At 47.8% G+C, this 20,689-nt stretch overlaps 1 protein-coding gene across 4 annotated transcripts in view; it reads left to right on the top strand.

Annotated features, from left to right (window-relative positions):
• Positions 1-19,516, top strand: part of AZIN2 (antizyme inhibitor 2) — a 26,771-nt gene extending 7,255 nt beyond the window's left edge. For 2 of the 4 annotated variants that reach the window (XM_023758528.1, XM_023758527.1), the window contains exons 4-10: positions 4,278-4,450; positions 5,401-5,535; positions 6,224-6,389; positions 8,366-8,624; positions 9,751-9,863; positions 14,581-14,795; positions 16,887-19,516. In XM_023758528.1, the coding sequence (XP_023614296.1) occupies positions 4,278-4,450; positions 5,401-5,535; positions 6,224-6,389; positions 8,366-8,624; positions 9,751-9,863; positions 14,581-14,795; positions 16,887-17,025 (1,200 nt within the window). In that variant the 3' untranslated portion in view covers positions 17,026-19,516. The remainder of the gene's footprint in view (positions 1-4,277; positions 4,451-5,400; positions 5,536-6,223; positions 6,390-8,365; positions 8,625-9,750; positions 9,864-14,580; positions 14,796-16,886) is intronic. The other 2 variants (XM_023758526.1, XM_023758529.1) reach the window with 2 other exon arrangements.
• The last annotated feature ends 1,173 nt before the right edge of the window (positions 19,517-20,689 follow it).

The raw sequence follows: 20,689 nt of genomic DNA, 5'->3' as shown, positions 1-20,689 counted from the left end.
AAGATTCTCTCTTTGTCTTTTGCTCTTGGCATTTTAATTATGATGTGTCTTGGTGTGGTCCTCTTTGGATTCCTTTTGTTTGGGGTTCTCTGCGCTTCTTGGACCTGTAAGTCCATTTCTTTCACCAGGTGGGGGAAGTTTTCTGCCATTATTTCTTGAAATAGGTTTTCAAAATCTTGCTGTCTCTCATCTTCTGGCACCCCAATAATTCTGATATTATTCCGCTTGAAACTGTCCCAGAGGCTCCTTACACTATCTTCACACTTTCGGATTCTTTTTTCATTTTGCTTTTCCAGTTGGGTGTTTTTTGTCAAATCTTTGGTTTGATTCTTGTGCTCCTCTGGTCTGCTATTGGGTATAATATTCTTTATTTCAGTCCGTGTATGCTTACTTTCTAATTTCTTTATCGTAGCATCGAGGGTCTCATTAGTTTTCGTGAGGCTCTGCTCAAGTTTATAGCAAGCCCTCAAAATTGCGATTCTTAGCTCCGTATCCTCCATTTCTGTCATGTTTTTTTGTCTCCGCATCTTTTATGCTTTCTTGGTGCACCCCCTTGTGGTCTTTGTGCGCAGTCTTGTTCTAGCCAAGCCTTAATTGTTGTAGTTAACACTAGAGGGATTTGACCACCAGGCCGACTGGCTGTAGGAATCAGCTGTATGGAAAACTTCAGTCCTCTGGGGAGGCGCTAGTCCAGCCTTTGCCTGAGGCGATCGGCAAATGGCTCTGCGCAGGGCTTGGGCGGGGCGGGCTCAACAGGGCGGGGGGAGGGAGCAGCTATGGCTGCTCTCAGTCCGTCTCCAGGGGCTCTGCCTCTCTGTCCCCGCAACCGCTGCAAACCTCGGAGGGACCGTAGCCAGACAGTCCCGCTTCTCCCGTTTGAGTCAGGGTCCCTAGAGACTCGCCCGGATCTGTAGCCCAGAGTCTGAGACTCACTCCTGATTGAAAACGACAACCGCGCCCTCAGCCACCAGCCCGCTTGCGCACGCACTGCCGCACCACCGTACCTTTAAATTTTCCACACTGCGCCTCCTCTAAGCCTCGTAATGCTGTTGTTTTTCCTTCTAGTTGAAGAGTCTCTCCTCAGCCAGCCTTCCTGTGGTTCTGGGTGATGTCCGTTCCGTCTTTTAGTTGTATTTTTGAAGTGGTTGTTCGAGGCAGCAAACTCCGGTGTTTACCTATGCCGCCATCTTGGTTTCTCAAGGCACATGCCCTTGACCGGAATCGAACCCAGGACCCTTGAGTCCGCAGGCCAACACTCTATCCACTGAGCCAAACCGGTTAGGGCACCACTTCTTTTCATAGCACCCAGCACGGAGCCTGGCAACTCCTAGAGCTCCAGGAACACGTGTCAGCTCAGGATCGAGGGTGAATTCTCCATGGTCCTGTGGCTAAGAGCTGGCGTGCTCAAGTCTGACAGTTCTGGGTTAGACTTCCAGCTGTGCCGCTTACCAACTGTGTTACTTTGGACAAGTGACTTAACCTCTCTAAGCCTCTGTTTCCGATCTCATAAGATTATTATAAAGATTAAATAAGAATATAAATAAAATATTTGATGCAGTGGCTGGCATACGGTTATGTTTTTCTTTTTAAAAATTTATTTTAAAATTATAGTTGACATATGCAATATTATATTAGTTTCAGGTGTATGACACAGTGATTAGACTTTTATACACCTTACGCAGTGATGACCGTGATAAGTCTAGTAACCATCTGTCACCTTACGTAGTTATTACGATATTATTGATTGTATTCTCTGTGCTGTGCATTACATTCCCATGCCTTATGTATTTTTTTAATCCTCACCTGAGGATATGTTTATTGATTTTAGAAAAAGAAAGGGAGAGAAAGAGAGAAAAAGAGAGAAACATCGATTGGTTGCCTCCTGTATGCGCCCCAATAGGGGATGGAACCTGCAACCTAGGTATGTGCCCTGGCAAGGAATCAAACCCGAAACCCTTTGGTGTATGGGATGATGCTCCAACAAACTGAGCCACCTGGCCAGGGTGACTTATGTATTTTATAACTGGAAATTTGTACCTATTTTTCCCCTTCACCTTTTTTTTTTTTTTTGCCTTCTCTCATTTCCCTTTCCCTCTGGTAACCATAAGTTTGTTCTCTATATCTATGAGGGTTTTTTGTTGTCTTGTTTATTGCTTTTTAGATTCCACATAGAAGTGAAATCATATACAGTGTTTGCCTTTCTCTGTCAGACTTATTTTACTTAGCATAATACGTTCTAAGTCCATTGATTGTGTTGCAAATGGCAAGATTTCATTCTTTTTTATGGCTGAGTAATATTCCATTGTATATGTATGGAATATTACATCTTGGCTATTGTAAATAATGCTACAGTGAACATGGAGTGCATATATCTTTTTAAAAATATATTTTTATTGATTTCAGAGAGAGAAAGGGAGAGGGAGAGAGAGATAGAAACATCAATGATGAGAGAGAATCATTGATTGGCTGCCTCCTGCATGCCCCCTACTGGGGATCGAGCCCACAACCTGGGCATGTGCCCTTGACTGGAATTAAACCCGGGACCCTTTAGTCTGCAGGCCAATGCTCTATCTATTGAGCCAAGCTGGATAGGGCTGCGTATATCTTTTTGAATTAGTGTTTTTTATTTCTTCAGATAACTACCAAGAAGTGGGATTGCTCGATCACAGGTCTTCATTTTTGAGAAACCTCCATATTGTTTTCCATCGTGGTGGCACCAATTTACATCCCCACCAGCAGTGTGTGAGGGTTCCTTTTTCTCTGCACCTTGCTTGTTGTTTCTTTTTGATGACAGCCATTCTGACAGGTGTGAGGTGATATCTCATTGTGGTTTTGATTTGCATATTTCCATGATGACAATGATGGTTATTATTTAAATATTTATAATCAAAGCTAAACCTCAGGTCCCCAAAGGGCTAGCACTGCTTCTTCCTCTCACCTTACGTGGTGAAGTGGGGAATAAAGCAGCTTCGTAGCCACTCAGACCCAGGCTCTTGGGGAGCGAGCTGTCCGGTCCTGGACTCGGACCTTTGTGTCCTGGCTGTCACCACCGGCAGGCGGACCTCTCTGGCATCTGTAAAATGTGACCAACGAATATTTCAGATAGTTATAGGCATCACTCGAGATGATGCGCATCAACACCTTGTGCTGAAAAGGTGCTAAATGAAAACTAGAGTCTTATTACAAACTCAGGCTGGTTAAAAATGGCCTCTGTCTCCCACCATGTGTACAAACTGACTTCCTCTCAAGTTCCGTCCCTTAATCATGGAGAGTCAGACCCGAGTGTGAAAGTTGGTTCTGCCACTTACTTGCTACATGGCCTCTTTGAGCATCAGGCTCCTTCTCTGTTGAATGGAGCTAATACCCATCTGATGGGGTTACCGTGAGGAGTAAATAAAACAGTGAATCTACAGTGAGGGTTGGTAAGCAGTGGGTGTGGGCCCGGTTCAGCCCACCTGATCTGTGAAGTTGTATTGGGTCCCAGCCTTGCTCATTCACTTATGCATTGTCTGTGGCTGCAATGGCAGTGGGGTAATTGTGACAGAAACGGTGTGGATGGAGCCTGAACTATTTGCTCTCTGGCCCTTTGTAGAAACCTGATGTAATAAGCATCTCATTGGGCACCTGCTTGTGGTAGGTGCTCAATGATCATGGTTGCTGTCATTGTCATCATCATTGTATCATTAATGCAACCATCAGATGGAGCAGTGTTCTGTAAAGGCGAGAGAGAGAAGGGGCCCGTGGGGAGAGGGGCTATACACACAGCAGGCCTGTGTCAGACTCCTGAATGAACTTCCTATGAACTTCCTTATACATCAACTAACATTCTGTGAGCATTTAAACCTGCCAGGAAAGTGTGTCAGAAGTCTGTTGCCAGGGCCACTGAGTCCACATAATGCCTTTGTGTGAATTAGGAAATGTGCCCCTTCCTTAAGACACTCAGTTGTTACAATAATGTACTGTCTTTGTTAGAAGGAGAGGCTTTACTGCCTGGAAGCTGTAATAAATACACACATCTACCATGTGTTGTTTGTGAATGGGACCCCCGGACTGTGCAGAGCATCACCTGTGCAGCCATACCTGGCAGCCCTGCCTGTCAAACGGTGGGGAGCCAGCAGGAGTCCCGGTTTGTAATATCTGCTGTTGAACAGCGAGGCCCACTTCGTAGGGATCTCTGCATGCATAGCTAGGATTTTGCCCCTCATCTGTGTTTCCTTGGCTTCTGTGGGCCCAGCCGGCCCTGGTGCCTCCTCACTACCACCTTTGGGACTCCACAGGCAGAGATGGAGTTGGTCCAGCGTATTGGCGTCCCTGCCAGTAAGATCATCTTCGCCAATCCCTGTAAGCAAATTGCACAGATCAAGTATGCTGCCAAGTACGGGATCCAGCTGCTGAGCTTTGACAACGAGATGGAGCTGGCAAAGGTGGTGAAGAACCACTCCAGTGCCAAGTAAGCCGAGAGCCACTCATATGGGAGGCGGAGGGGTGGGAGGAGTGGAGCTGGAGCAAGGACCCTGCCCTGGCCCCAACGGTCAGAGGGGATGGGGGCAGGCGCCCTTGGACTGGACCAAGGATGCCAGGGCCTGCCTCTGACAAAGGCAGAGATAACTGATTATAGCCATAGTGTGATGGAGGTCGAAGTCATGGCTGAGATGGGGTGGTTGGGGAAGGTTCATGAAGGAGGTGGCATTTCAGCTGGGCCTTGAGTAGTGAATTGAATTTGGGGAGGGCACATACAGTGCATCAGAGCCAACTGTGTAAGCAAATGCACGGAGGTCAGAAATAGCACGGGGTCTTCGAGGGACAAGCAGAAATGTAGTGCGAACATACCATGTGCGAGGGCTGAGGGAGACAGTGAACGATGCTGGTCACGGGGCAGGGACCTGGGCTTTGCCGGGGGTCAGCACTGGACGGTTTGCTCAGGCTGAGGCCCTCACATGGTCACTTGTGCCCCGGGATTCCATGGAGGGGCCTCGGGGTGAAGGGGAGCCAGCGGGTGGGCCACTCTGGTTCACCCACAGCAGCTTCCATTTTGTCTGTTATACACGACATCGGGGTTCTCAGCAAGACTGTGTCTGAAAAACAGGATGGCTTCCCTCCTACAAGAGAAGCTGGAAAAGCCCGGCTGGTGTCGTGGCTGATTCGGAGGAAGTGGAACTGCCGGGGAGAATTAGAGAGGTCGCGACCAGGGCAGGGGCTGCAGGGAAGGGCCTAGGCATGTTTAGGGAATGGAATGGATGGGACTCAGAGGCCCACTGGCTGTGCAGGGAGAGGAAGGGGTCGGGGGCCTGTGGGGTTGGAGGGCTCTGAGCCGCAGGGGTTCACACCCCTTGACTCGGAGAAGAAGTGGTTGGGGTGGGGGAGGCGGGCCCACCCGGCAGAGGTGCTGTCTCCCCTCAGGCTGCTGCTGTGCATCGCCACCGATGACTCCCACTCCCAGAGCGGCCTCAGCCTCAAGTTTGGAGCTTTGCTGGATTCCTGCAGACACCTGCTTCAGAACGCCAAGAAGAGCCACGTGGAGGTGGTGGGTGTGAGGTGAGTGTCTGGAGGCCCCACCACCTCCTCCCACACCGGCCCGCTGCCTCTTTCCCAGGAATTCATTCTGTATGAGACCTCCCCGAGGTCCTCCAAGGAGAGCCTGTCCCTGGGCCTGGGATTCTTTTTTGGGGGGTTTCCTCTCTTTGTAAAGAGGGTTTGGCATGTCCTACTGCCCCAACCTCACACTCCCCAGGTCTTGTACTAGGAGGCCCCAGGAGGGACCTGGCTTTCTAGGAGTTGTACCAGCCTGTAGGCCACATCCTTGCCATGACTTAACAACACAGCCTTCATTTATTCTGTACTTAGGACATTCCAGGCCCTGTGCTAAATGTTACATGTGCATTACCTCACAGCCTTGTGGGGTCTTATCCCCACATAACAGATGGGGAAGCTAAAGCCTAGGCAGGCCACACCACTGACGGAGAGAGGCACCCAGATCTGGCTGACTTGTCCCAGAAGGCTCAGTCCTAGGGGCAGAATGGAGGGATGGCAGGGGCACCAAGTGCCAAGCTTCCTGCCCACTCTTCACTTGCCATGTGGCCCTCAGCCGCCCATTTAACCTCTTAGGCCCTCAGTCATCACATCTGTCAAATGGGCACATGTCCAGTGTGCCTTTCCTGGCTGGGGCTGAGGTCGTGGCACCTGGGGCCCTGCGTGTAAGCCAAGGCTTTTCCTCCTCCCCCAGTTTTCACGTTGGCAGCTGCTGTCCTGACCCTGAGGCCTATGCTCAGTTCATCGCTGACGCCCGGATTGTGTTTGAAATGGGCGCCGAGCTGGGCCACAGGATGCACATCCTGGACCTTGGTGGTGGCTTTCCTGGAGTGGAGGGGGCCAAAGTGAGATTCGAAGAGGTAATCCTGGGGTCAGAAGTGTCCCATTGGGCTCTGTGCGGGGGAGGGGGGCGGGGGGGGGTTATAATGCCGATAGGGAGTCCACTGTGAGCTGATCCTATGTGTTGAGTCCTGTGCTTGGTGCTTTACCTGGATCTTATTATTAACCTTGAGCTCCTGCTGAGCAAATGCCGCTTATGAAGTTATGTCACTTCCTGAGTCCACGGTAGAGCTGGCCTCACCCCAGCTCTGCCTAGCTCCAGACCATGCACTTGTTTGAGGCTCAACCAGGCCATATTTTTATAATTCATAAAGCTTTCTGAAGGTCTGGGTTGATGAGAAATCAATTGAGAGGGCAGGAAAAGGAAAGCAAACCTGTCCACCTTCCCATCTGTGAGATGAAATCCAGAAAAATGTGTCGCTCAATCCCCACTCCACCCACTAGGGGTCGCTTCTCCTCAGCAGTAAGAGCTTCATTGGGGAATATCCACATCTAGGACTGACCTAGGAAAATAACCTGCTATCGACACAAAGAATTAGCCTCACAGATGAACATTGCAGCATTGCATGTCACAGAATTCCACGGGACCTCCCTGGTCCACCTAACACCAGGGATTGGTTAAATTATGAAACATTCTTATGATGAAAATATTTACATTCACAGTCTATTGAGTAAAACAGGTTATAAAAAACATATGTGTATAACTCTATCTTGTTTATCATAAAAAATAGTGTTTGTATAAAAAAAAGAATTAGAGCTACTCCAAAAAGTTAATGATTAAGTTAATCTGGATAACAGAATTAGGAAAGGTGTTTTTAAAAAAGAACTTTAAATACAGTTTACATTCAATATTGTTGTGTGTTAGTTTCAGGTGGACAGCATAGTGGTTAATAATATACTTTACAAAATGTTCTCCCCAATATTTCCAATATCCGCCTGGCGCCATACATAGTTATTATAATATTATTGGCTATATTCCCTATGCTGTACTTCACATCCCTGTGACTATTTTGTAACTATCAGTCTGTACTTCTTAGTCCCTTCACCTTTTTTACCCAGTGCCCCAGCTCCCTGCCCCTTTGGCAACAATCAGTCTGTTCTCTGTGTCAATGGGTCTGTTCAATTTTGTTTGTTCCTTTATTTTGTTCTTTAGATTCCACATATAAGTGAAACCATATGGTAGTTGCCTTTCTCTGACAGACTTATTTCACTTAGCATAATACCCTCTAGATCAGGGGTCCTCAAACTACGGCCTGCGGGCCACATGCAAATACAAATATTGTATTTGTTCCCGTTTTGTTTTTTTACTTCAAAATAAGATATGTGCAGTGTGCATAGGAATTTGTTCATAGTTTTTTTTAAACTATAGTCCGGCCCTCCAACTGTCTGAGGGACAGTGAGCTGGCCCCCTGTTTAAAACGTTTGAGGACCCCTGCTAGATCCATCCATGCTGAAATTAGGAGTGATTTTGATCCTTCTTTGTGGCTCTATTTTCTGTAAAAAAAAAAAATCATGTCATTTAACAAATTGGTTATTTATGAAAGAAAAATCCACCCAGGGCTTCTGGAATCTGAGTACCACGTGTTACTTTAAGAGTGCCTCTTCCCACTGTGGGGGCATTGAGAAGGCCGATTTACACAAGTGTGAGGGGCCTTACCCAGCTCTGTCTCCCGCCTACCTTCTTGGCCAGCTGTTCATGGTTACCAGCTGGGGCCTTAGCGGCTGCCAAGTCCCTTTTTCTGAAATCAAAGTAGTTTTCAAGAAATAGACTTGGGCCCTAGCCGGTTTGGCTCAGTAGACAGACCGTCAGCCTGTGGACTGAAGGGTCCCAGGTTCGAATCTGGTCAAGGGCACATACCCAGGTTGTGGGCTCAATCCCCAGTAGGGGGCGTACAGAAGGCAGCCGATAAATGATTCTCTCTCATCATTGATGTTTCTCTCTCTCCCTCCCTCTCTCTCCCTCTCTGAAATCAATAAAAATATATTTAAAAAAAAGAAAAGAAAAAGAAACAGACTTGGAGCTGTAGCAAGTTTTCAGCATAAACCCCACTTTCAAACATGTAGTTGTCCACCCCCATTCTCCTGCCACCAGATTGCTTCTGTAATCAACTCGGCCTTGGACCTGTACTTCCCGGAGGGCTGTGGCGTGGACATCTTTGCCAAGCTGGGCCGCTACTACGTGACCTCAGCCTTCACCTTGGCAGTCAGCATCATCGCCAAGAAGGAGGTTCTTCTGGACCAGCCTGGCAGGGAAGGTAGGTGCCAGTTGGCTCTCGGAGCCTCGTTCTTCCCTGGAGCTAAGGACTGGCTGGCCGAGCAGGGTCTGGTGTAAGGGAGTGGGGGAATCTAGAGACTGGGTCCTTGCTGTAGGAAGACTTACAATCAAGTCGCCTCACTCCCGACACTCATGTAGCATCTTTCATCCCATGCATGCTCGTATTTTATGAAGATTAAGATCAAAACCACCTTAGGTAAAACAGGTATTTTATTAACTGTATTGTACAGATGAGGACATTGAGACTCAAAGAAAATATAAGTGAATTGCTTAAAGCTGTAAAGAGGTAAAGCCTGCATTTGATCCCATGTTTGTCTCCTCTCCTGAGTACAGGCTCTTACTCACCCAACTGCATCTCTAACATAATGAAAACCATTAATGACAACTTATATTTGTCTAAGCCCACTTTACAGAGGACAGAGGTAGGCAAGGAGAGGTTGAGTCACTAGCCCAAGGTCACACAGCTGATAAGGGGCAGTGCTGGTATTCAAGTTTAGGCTGGGCTGACTCAAGACATCTCTGCCCACCCTGCTAACATCAGCGCTGTTTCCTGCACTTCCTGATAGATCAGTCCTCTCGGCAGCCCCACAAGAGAATCCATATGGAGGGGTGGTGGGCTTCAGGTAGAATGGGGTGTGTGTGTGTGTGTGTGTGTGTGAGAGAGAGAGAGAGAGAGAGAGAGAGAGAGAGAGAGAGATTGATTCTCCTGGCCTCCTTTATAGATTCAGGGGGATTGTCCTATCTATTCCCACCGGGAGACCTGGCTTCTAATTCCAGTTCATGCGTTGCCCCAGTTGTGTGCCTCTGAGCTAGTGGCTTCATCTCTTGGGGTCTTGAGTTTGTCTGGCCTGCTCTTCTGCCTCTGCTGGGGCATCAAGGTCTGTTGCAGACAAGGCATGTGTCTTGGGCAGCGCTGATCAGCTACAAGGGTGAATGTTTCCAACAAGGCAGTGAACCTCATGTCACACACAGCAGGAGGCAGGGGCAACCCTTTCATTACCGTCGCCATCATCTTTGTGGAGCCCACCATTGTGCCAGCTTCCTACTCCCACCCCCCCACCCCATCTTGCTGCTTGCCTTGCCCCTGACCTCTCCCCTCCCTGCAGAGGAAACCGGTTCTGCCCCCAAGACCATCGTGTACCAACTCGATGAGGGCATCTATGGAATCTTCAACTCAGTCCTGTTTGACAACACCTGCCCTACCCCCGTCCTGCAGAAGGTGAGCCACTTTCAATTGGCCTGTTTTCAATTGTGTGGGTGTTTAAATAACATTTTTGTGTGGTGTTATCTAATTTTTAAAAGTAAAGCGTAATCATTGTAGAAAATAGACAAGGATGAAGAAGGTTAGCACCTATAAACCTTCCCCATAGATTTCTTTTCAGTCTTTAAAAATATGTATTATATTTTTTCCCCATAAGGTTGGGGTCATATTGTTTTGTAACCTGCTTTTCCCTGTTTAAGACGGGGGTAGCTCTTTCCATGCTATCAACTAATCTCTGACAGCATGCTTTTTGATGACTGCAGAATATTTTAACCCATCTGACTTTAGTGGTTGGCCATTGGTTTCCTGTTTTTGAGCGCTGTGAGTATATCTTGACATCCATCTCTGATCATTGCTCTGGGGTAAATTCCTAGAAGTAAAAAGAAACAGCTCCTCTCTCATGAGCTTTCCCATGTTAACAGAGAACGGGAATGTGCAACACATTCCTCCTAGCCTGCGAACCAGCCCAGGCCTCCCACCGCTTCCTGGGCATCTTCAAAGAGAAAGTCAGACACACCCTTGTATTTTCACATTTCCAGGCCTCTGTTTGTGTGGTCCTGCTTCTGGAAGGAAATTAAGAGCCTAACCAGCACCTACACCATCACGAGCTTTCAGTGTGTGTGTTTTTTTCTTCTCCATTTTGTCTAGTTTTTCAAGGCCCAGTCACATGTCAGCTCCTGTGGGGCAGGCCTCCTTTGACTTAATTGGTCCTCATCCTATAGTTGTGCTGTTAAATGGGGTTATGTCTGCCTGTCTCAGTCAGTTGCCCTGATGTGCCCAGGAATTCAGTTTTATACTGTGATGCACTAGCACTGCCTGCATTCTTGTGGGATCCCACATCCTATTGTCCCCAGAAAGAACCAATTATTTTGGATAAACACCCAGAAGTGGGACTTCTGGATCACATGGAAGTTCTATATTTATTTATCCTCACCCAAGGGTATTTTTCCATGGATTTTTTAAGGAAAAGTGGGAGAGAGAGAGAAAGACAGAAAGTAACATCGATGTGAGAGAAACACATTGAGTGGTTGCTTCTTGCATGGGCCTTGACAAGGGCCTGGGACAGGGAGGAGCCTGCAGCCAAGGTACATGCCCTTGATCAGAATCGAACCCAGGACCCTTTGGTCCGCAGGTGCATGCTCTATCCACTGAGCCAAACTGGCTAGGGCAGTAGTTCTATTTTTCATTTTTTGAGAAACTTCCATACTGGTTTCCACAGTGACTGCACCACTTTGCATTCTCACTAGGGTTCAATTCTCCTCAACCTTGCCAACACATGTTGTCTTTTTGATAATAGCCACCTTAACAGCTGTGAGTGAGGTGATATCTCATTGTGGTTTAAATTGCATTTCTCTTATGATTAGTGACACTGAGCATCTTTTCACATACCTGTTGACCATTCATAAAATAATTATATTTTGTTTTTTACTTTACAAAAAGAGTGTTGGGCTTTTTAAAACACTTAATATCCAGTCTAAGTCTCCTCAACACTGCCGTATGTCTCTAAAGTTCTTCATTTGACTATTGTGTAACACTCTGCCAGTGAATATGTGCAACTTTGCATCCATTCTCCTCTCCAGGCATCTGGATTGTGTCCAAGTGTTTGTGACTGTGCTTACTGCTATGAATATTCTTGGTCTCTGTGATGCATGAGCAGAGGGTGGAACCACTGAGCACATGGCATACAAATGTTCAGCTTCATGAGACAGTGCCAGACTGTTCCCCAAAGTGGTGGTACTGATTGACAATCCCACCAGCAGTGTATAAGAGAGTGGGAGGGTCTAAATTTTCTCCACACCATCATTAACATCTAATTTGTGGGGTTAAAAACAGGTTAACTTATGGTTAGGTTAGGCTGTGAGTAGCAGATCCCAAATTACACGACTTGAATAAGATATAAAGCTCCTTTCACTCCAATCTAAATGTCTGGATGCAGATAATTCAGAGCTGGTACCATGGTTTCATGGTCACATGGAGCCATATGGCTTCCAGTTGTACCTACTTTTAGGTGTTGCCTTCATCTTGGTTGGTACAAATGGAAGCTCCAGGCATTTAGGAAAGAAGGTGAAGTCCATGTGCCAGTTGTCTTTTAAGGAAAGTTCCTGAAAGTAGCCTCACAATACTTAGGCTTTTATCCCATGGCCATCACTACCTGGAAGGGAAGTTGGCCTTCATTCTAGGTGGTCATGTGCCCAGTAAAAATTGAGGGTTGACATTACTGCAATGGGCTATTAGCAGCCCTTGCCACAAATAAGATAGAATAAAACACTGGCTAGCAATAGAATGTAAGTTGGGAGATAAAGTGACCAAGTTGGTGTTCTAAGATTTTGAATTATTTGAGAGAAAGGTAAAGATATTGATTAATTTCTGACTTGAAGTTAGGCATGCTTGTTAAAATGTGAATGTGTAGAGTAACCACTAAAATAATAGAAACAGATAATATAATTTCTAACCTTGGGAGTAATTAAAATAGTTTAGTTGGACACCAGCATAAAAAATAGACCATCAAAATGCAGTTGAGAGCCGAAACCGGTTTGGCTCAGTGGATAGAGCGTCGGCCTGTGGACTGAAAGGTCCCAGGTTCGACTCCAGTCAAGGGCATGTACCTGGGTTGTGGGCACATCCCCAGTAGGAGATGTGCAGGAGGCAGCTGATCGATGTTTCTCTCTCATCGATGTTTCTAACTCTCTATCTCTCTCCCTTCCTCTCTGTAAAAAATCAATAAAATATATTTTTAAAAAATGCAGTTGAGAGCACAGAAAAGAACCACACATGTGAAAAGTGTTGACAGGGCTCGCAAGGCAGGTCATGGGGGACTGTGTAATATGTGATGCTAGAACACCTGATTGTCCATATGCAAAAAATGAAATTGGACCCCTATCTCACACCATACATGAATATAAACTCCAGAAACTAATGTAGGCACAGTGAAGGATATCTTAAAAATAAAAAGGAAGCCAAAACCGGTTTGGCTCAGTGGATAGAGCGTCAGCCTGCGGACTGAAGGGTCCCAGGTTCGATTCCGGTCAAGGGCATGTACCTGGGTTGCGGGCACATCCCCAGTGGGGGATGTGCAGGAGGCAGCTGATCGATGTTTCTCTCTCATCGATGTTAATAACTCTCTATCCCTCTCCCTTCCTCTCTACAAAAAATCAATAAAATATATTAAAAAAATGTAAAAAAAATAAAAAAATAAAAAAGGAAAAGACTGCCTACATTAAAATGAAGAGCTTCTGTTCATCTGTTAGCAAAAGGAAAGAGGCAATCATAAACTGGGGGAAAATAGTGAAATGTGTATAAAACTGATAAGGGCTTAGTATACAGAATATATGAAGGATTCTTAACTAAGAAATACAGACAAATAAGAACCTTAAGGAAAAAACAATGTGAAATAGAAAGCAATAGAAATATGGGCAAAAGACTAACAGGCAGTTCAAGAAGAAGAAAACCAAATGCAAAATGAAAAGGTGTTCAACTTCGTTGGCAATCAAGGAAATGCAAATTGAAGTGAAAATGAGGTACCATTTTATACTGACTACATTAGAAAAAAGTTTAAAGCAAGCAGTATCAAGTGTTGGTGAGGACATGGAGCTAGGTAGGTGGGAGTTGGTAGGCATTACTCAGATAAACATGCATATACCCTACCTTCCAGCAAGTTCCTAGGTATATACTGTAAAGAGATTCTTGGCATATGTGTTTGAGGAGATATATAAGAATGTTCACAGGAGCAATTTTTATAATATAAAACATTGGAAACCACCTTATGTTTGTTGGCAGGGTAATACATAAATAGATTACAGTGTATTTCATATAATGAATTTTCTATGCAGCATACTGCAAATTGCATTAGTTGGAATCTTGAGCGTGTAAGTTTCAGCAACAAAAAAGCAAGTTGTAGAGATTACACCCTATAATTCCATTTACATATATTTTAAAAGTGTGTGAACTAAATACTATCTTGTTTAAGGTTAGGTATGTTTTTGGAAAACAAAGTAAAGCAAGAGAATAATGAAAACAAAATTCAGGATAATGGCTACCTCAGAAGGCCTGTCATTGGTGTGGGCCACATAGGAGTTTCAAAGATACTGGAAATTTTCCTATATCTTACAGATGATACAAATATTCTTTTGTATGAATTAAATATTTATCAAAAAAAATTTTAATTCTCATCCAAGGACATTTTAAATTAATTTTTAGAGAGAGGGGAAGAGGGAGAGAGAGAGAGAGAGAGAGAGAGAGAGAGAAAGAAAGACAAATGTGAGAGAGAATGTCATCAGGTTGCTCCCCACCACCCCACCACCCCCCACCCGGATGTGTCCAACTGGGGCCAGGAATGTCCCAACTGGGCCAGGGACAGAAATCAAACCCACAACCTTTCGGTGTAAAGTGATGCTCAAACCCACAACCTTTCAGCCAGGACAGGTTAAGAATATTGCCCAAGGACACACAACTAGCAAGTGTTGGAGCCTGGATTTAACACCAGGCATTGTGGCTTCAGAGTCTTATGAGGCAATGAGTACAGAAAAGTGGGAGGGCTTAAATGCCAGGCTAGGAGGCCCATCCAGTCTTTACCCTATTGGCTATGGGAGCCATGGAGGCTTTTGAGGGAGGGAGTGATAAGGCTGTGAACAGTCAGCCCAGGAAAGCTGAATGTGCTCAACCCTCTTTCCTACAGAAACCTTCCACAGAGCAGCCCTTGTACAGCAGCAGCCTGTGGGGCCCGGCGGCTGATGGCTGTGACTGTGTAGCTGAGGGCCTGTGGCTGCCGCAACTACACATAGGGGACTGGCTGGTCTTTGAGAACATGGGCGCCTACACTGTGGGCATGGGTTCCCTCTTCAGAGGGATCCAGACCTGCCGCATCACCTATGCCATGTCCAGGGTGGCCTGGTAAGGGGGCCCTGCTGGGAGATGGAGCGGGGTGGGGGAGAAAGAGTGGGCTAGGCAGAAGCAGTGAGGGAAACCTTAGGTTTGAGACCCGGCTTCTGGGAAATCCAATTTGACAAGTAGCCCTTGGTTATTGATTCCAAATGAGCCCTGTGCTTGGCACCTGGCTGTGGCCATGAATGAGACTGAGCTTCCCTTGAGTAGGAGACACAGAGAAGCAGACAGGACTCCTGATAAATTCTGTGCTGGGTGGAGGGGGCAGGCTCTTAGATTCCTCCCTGGGGCCCAGATCCACCTCCCAGAGGAAGGAAAGGTGAAGTGAAGCCGGGAGATGAGTGGGAGTTAGGCAGCAAGAAGCAGGAGGGGCAGGAGGGGCAGGAGAGGGTTCTGTGAAGAGGAAACAGGGAGGGAGCATCCTACACAAGGTGGTCGTGGCTGGGGAGGGAGCAGGGCTGCATCTGAGAAGGGCCTTAAAAACTGAGAAGGGCTTTGAGCAGCAAGGGGATGGCACGGACTGGCTTGAAGCAGGGGAGTGATGTGATCGGATGTGGACTGTAGAAAGGCCACTCTAGCTACTGTGTGGATTAAGGGAGGCCAAGGGCATGTGTGGATAGAGCTGACCAGTCGAGTGGCTACTCTATGACCCAGGAAATATTGGCACTCACTTAGCCTCCATCTTCCCATCTAAAAAGTGAGCCTAAAACTGACCCCGCTTCCTCACCAGGCCAGTGTTGGGATCCAGTGAGCAAGATGGGAGGAACGTTGTTAGCTGAACCCTCCTGTCAGGCTTTATGATTATTTCCTTCAACCACACACAACTCTGGGTTGAGTGTTATCACAGATAGGTCACTTGCTTGAGGTCACACAGCTGGTCAGCAGGGGAGAGGCCCCTTTCGGAGCTGGGGAGATGGCTACGGATGGCAGGAGTGTCCACCCTCTCCACTGAGTAAGTGCTTACTATGTGCCAGCATGGGGCACCAGGCACGAACTCCCTGCCCTGATGTAGCTGAAGGAGGGCTGTAGTTGAACGGGTGCTGTAGCTGAAGCAGATATTGAACCCTTATCTTTATCAAGAAGTACATTGTGCTGTGCGATTAAGCAAAGTCTTTCCTGAGATTCAGTCACTGAAGCTGAGACCTGAAGGCTGAGGAGGAGTTAGTCAGGGTTGGTGATGCAGGTGGAAGCACAAGTACGTGCACAGGCCTGGGATGGGATGCGTGTGAGCCCGAAGGATGGTTACTGTGGATGGCACACGGGAGGTGAGGAAGGGCACAGCTGGAGAGGCCAGCTGGGACAGACCTCCTGGGGCCGGAGAGTGGGCGGACACTGCTGGCAACTCAAGAGCAGGGATTTACTGTTTGGGAAGATGGCCCTGGGCTAGAAATGTCTGGAGGAGGCCAGAGAAGATCTGGGAGACTGTGCATTCCCGGCTAGAGATGGCGGTGGCAGTGGTAGTGGAGAGAGGTGTGTGCTGTAAGGAGGTTCAGGAGCTGGGTCAGCAGGATCACTGGGTGTGAGGATAAGATTCCCAACTCGTGGCTGATCAGAGGGTGGAGCCCCATAGCAACATGGGTAGGTAGGAGGAGAAAGAGTCTGTGGGATTTTTTGAATGGGGGCAGGAGATAATTTTTTTAAGTGCCAAGCCTGGAGTATGAAGAGTGTGGGAGTGAGAGAGCTGGGTGAAATCCTAGTTCTACCACCTGCTGCTCCCCCCGCCCCCCACCACCCGTAGAGTTTCTGCCCTGTAACCTTGGGCAGGTCACTTCTCTCTGTCTCAGTAAAATGGGGGTGATAATGCTGCTCTTACAGGGTTTGGGGGAGGGAGGATACAATTAGATAAGTAAAGTGCCTGGCACAATGTCTGCCACATAGTAAGTGTTCAACAAATGTGGGTTCCTTTCCTTCTTGGGGGTGTTGGACTACAAGGGTGGGGGAGATGGTCAGCAGGCCTTCTCTTACCATAGGCTGGGCTCTGGGGCTCAGGTGAAACCCCTATACCCAATGGGGGCCAGGTCTTCTGGTGCAGGGCCATCAGGAGCCCCCAGCCAGCAGGTCCCACGCTGGTGGCCTCCAGCGCCCCTCTCTCACCCACAGGAAAGCACTGCGAGAGCAGCCGCTGCCTGCAGAACAGGATGAGGACGCTGAGGGCATGTGCAAGCCTCTGTCCTGCGGCTGGGAGATCACAGACACCTTGTGCGTGGGCCCTGTCTTCACCCCGGCGAGCATCATGTGAGCGGCCCTGTTCCCCCCGGAGAACCCCAGCGGGGCCACAGAGATGCCTCTGGGAGAGGTGGGGAAGGTGGCAAGCAGGGCACCCTCTGGCCAGGACTCCGGTGCTTGCTCTGCTGCCCCCCCTCCACCCGTAGTGTTTCTGCCCTGTAAATAGGACCAGTCTTACACTCGCTGTAGTTCAAGTATGCAACATAAATCCTGTTCCTTCCAGCTGTGTCCGCCTCCTCTGCAGCGCCAAGGGGCTGGTCAGCCAGATGTGGGGTGTTCTCAGGGTTTCCCCTAGTCTCCTTCCCACTTTTGTAAATATGATGCAAATAAATATTTAGGTTTTTTAATATTCCAGTGGAATCTAGCAGTTCAATTCCCAAAGCAGCCTGGCTAGGCCAGCAGTGAGATTCCCACCTGCACTGAGGACCCCATGGCCTCTGCCTTAGTCCTGACCTGGCTGCCGTGTGGGCATCTCCTGTAGCACCAGCTCCTCTGACTCCTCTTCTCCTCTCCACAGGCCTCCGTGCCTGGCCTCCTGGGGAGGGTGAGCTGTCAGGTTAAGGTGGGGTCAGAGTTGCTTCCCTTCAGCCCTGGAGCTCAGCTCATGCCTGAGAGGCGCCTCTGTGTGAACCTAACACTCCACCTAAGGCCGGACCCTAAGTGGGGGCAATTGAGTATTGACACAGCTTTGGAAATTCACACCAAAGATAAAGAGCAAAGAGATGGGTTTTGAGGAGACCCTGCACCCCCACTCTCCTTGCAGGTCTGCAAGGCAATGAGAGTAATGCCAATACCTGGTGGTTGGTTTTGTGAATCGAGGCAGTACTGTTGTAACAGGGTTGGCCATAGACATTGTCACATTTAGTGCCAGGGCCCCCATGTTGATGTCTCCTCACACTACCAACCAGTGAGCCACCCGGCCAGGGAAGAATTGGTGGCTGTAGTATATCCATAGAGTTTGTACAACCATCACCACCATCTAATTCTAGAACATGTTCATCACCTCAAAAAGAAGCCCATCGGCAGTCACTCCCCATTTCCTCCTCCCCAGCCCTGGCAACCACTAATCTATTTTCCAACTCTACAGATTTGCCTCTTCTGAACGTTTTATTTTGACTTTTTATACATTCACTTGATCGTCTCTCTGGGTAAGCCTGGTACAATGTGGGTTTTTTCCACACCGCCAAGCAATTCTCTGAAATCAGCTAGGTGCCCTACAATTTCACTCACTTCCGACACTATCTACCTGTAAATAAAGGGCTCAGTCCTACAAGACTGCCACTCCTGCCCCACTGCAGAGGCCAGTCCCCCAGTCCAGGCTGTCACCTGTGCTTCTGACTGACAGGCAATAAATCAGAGGTTCTGACAACCCCTTTCTTGGACTCAACTGATTTGCTAGAGGGGCTCACAGAACCCAGAAGAATATTTTACTTACTAGATTCCTAGTTTATTATAAAAGGATGTAACTCAGAACAGCCAGATGCATAGGGCAAGGTATGGGGGAAGGGCACGAGCTTCCATGCCCTCTCCTGTGCCACTCTCCCAGCACCTCCATGTGTTCACCTACCCGAGCTCTCCGAACCCTGTCTTTTTCAGGTTTTATGGAGGTTTCATTACATAGGTCCAAGAGAGTAAGCCATTGGCCACTGGTGAGTGAACTCAATCTCCAGCCCCTCCCCACTCCCCAGAGGTTGGGGGTTGAGTGGGACACAGCAAAAGACACCTTCAGCACTCTCACCACTTAGGAAACTACAAGAATTTTAGGAGCTCTGTGCCTAAATGGGGATGAAGACCGAAGAGATATTTCTTATAAATCACAATGTCATACCTGGACGTCCTGTTTCAGTATCTTGACAGTCCTGGGTCCTGCCCGTGGCTCTGAGGTCATCTACTGAGGCAATGTGTTCTGAGTGAATGAGGTTCTTGCCAAAAGCAGAGGTGTCTCCCATTTCCAGGCTGGGCTAGTCTTTGATACTTTGACAATAAGTAGGCTGAACTCTCAGGACACCAAGAGACCCAGAGAGCAGCCAATAGAAGTAACTCTACTGCCCCTTTGTTCTTCATCCAAAGCCACGTTTTACATATTACCACGCTAGGCTCCGCCCTCCATGAGACTGTTTCTGAGACTTCTTCTGTTTCAATGCCCAAGCACATCTGGACCCACTCATGCTTTTTTTTTTTTTGTGGGGAGGGGAGATGGGGAGAGGACAAACACAGGATTTTCTGCTAGAATCAGGCATCTGCTTCCAAAGGTGGCAGGTGGCCGCCGTGAGATCCAGGTGTAACTCCGTTACTTGTCTGAGGCAGGTGCACTGTGGAGAGCCCTCTGTGGCTTTTAAAGTGACAGCAGCTGGCACAGAGTTTGAACAGATATCTCACTGGATCCTTTCAATTATTTCATGTTCCATTTGCTGCAAGAATGTGAAATCTAATTTTCTGAGAAAGATACACAGAACTTGATGTGCCTTATTTGAGAATAATAAACAGTCATTTCTTTTCAGTTACTTGTTTGTGTTGTTTCCATCTTTTTCTAAAGAGAAAGAAGAAAAAGGATTAAATGTGTGGAGAATAATGGGCTTCAGGCCCGTGCAGGGGAATCCGACCAGAGATCCTGGAGTCCCAACTGCACTGGCATTTGCCTTCTTTGAGTGCCTCCCTAAGCAATCCACTGATAGGAACCCCTCATGCCATTCTGGCTGCCCCAGAAGTCACTTTCTTGTTGGGCTCTCACAGATCCATCCTGGCCTAGGACCTCACCACAGGGACATCCTCCTCCCACCAGCTCCCCACAACCCACCTGTGCCTCCCGAAGCTCCTTCTGGCCACTCATTCACTCACTCTGGGAGGTTAACAGATCTGCTACTGCCCCACACCAAGTGGCCATCCTCTCACCCAAGGGCTGGTGCTCCTCTTCTCCTCCCCAGTCCACTCTACTCAGCAGCCGGGTCCTGCCACTCTCATAATTCCCATTTCTCCAAGAATAAAATGTAAAGTCCTGACTAAGCTACCTCTCTGACTCCCTCTCTCCCCCCTAACTCACTACCCCTGACAGCACAACCTCTCTACCTCTCAAACACTCCATACAAGGTACTCCTGCTGTGTTGGGAAGCATGAGACTTGGTTGGAAAGTTTGTAAGGAGGACAGTCTGATAAAAGGGAAGTGTGTGGAAGGCCACCTGCCCTGTTTATTGGAATTCCAACTTAGGGGAGACTTAAGGGAGTGTCGAGGGTGGCACCCCTAATTATTCCTTGACCTTTTCAAACAAGTCTGTGTATGTGCAGACCCCTGGGTGTTTACTGGAATCCTTATGCTTAATCCCTGGGTGCCCTTGCCTAGAGGACAATGTAAATATGAGTCTTCCCAAGATTACTCACCCTAATGGTTGTATCTAAAGATAAACTTCATCTCAAACTGTAGTAAAAGCCTAGCAAGGCAGGCAATCAGGGCTGCCTGGTTGCTATAGCCAGGCCATCCCTTAGCCCTCTCTTTCACAGCAAATGTTGTGTCGGAGTAATCCACTCATCCGTTGCTCAGGGTCTGCTGGCCAGCCCCGCACTGCTGGGCCTGTATATACTGTCCCGTCTTTTTGGAATGATTGTCCCAGGTTACCTGTGGGGCTCACTCACTTCATTCAGGTTCTCCTCAAATGTTTTCTTTAGGTGAGGTGTTCTCTGAC

This window comes from Myotis lucifugus, unplaced genomic scaffold, assembly GCF_000147115.1.
Source record: "Myotis lucifugus unplaced genomic scaffold, Myoluc2.0 scaffold_131, whole genome shotgun sequence".
NCBI lineage: Eukaryota > Metazoa > Chordata > Mammalia > Chiroptera > Vespertilionidae > Myotis > Myotis lucifugus.
The sequence above is the reverse complement of the archived record's forward strand: the minus strand, read 5'-3'. Positions and strand labels throughout refer to the sequence as shown.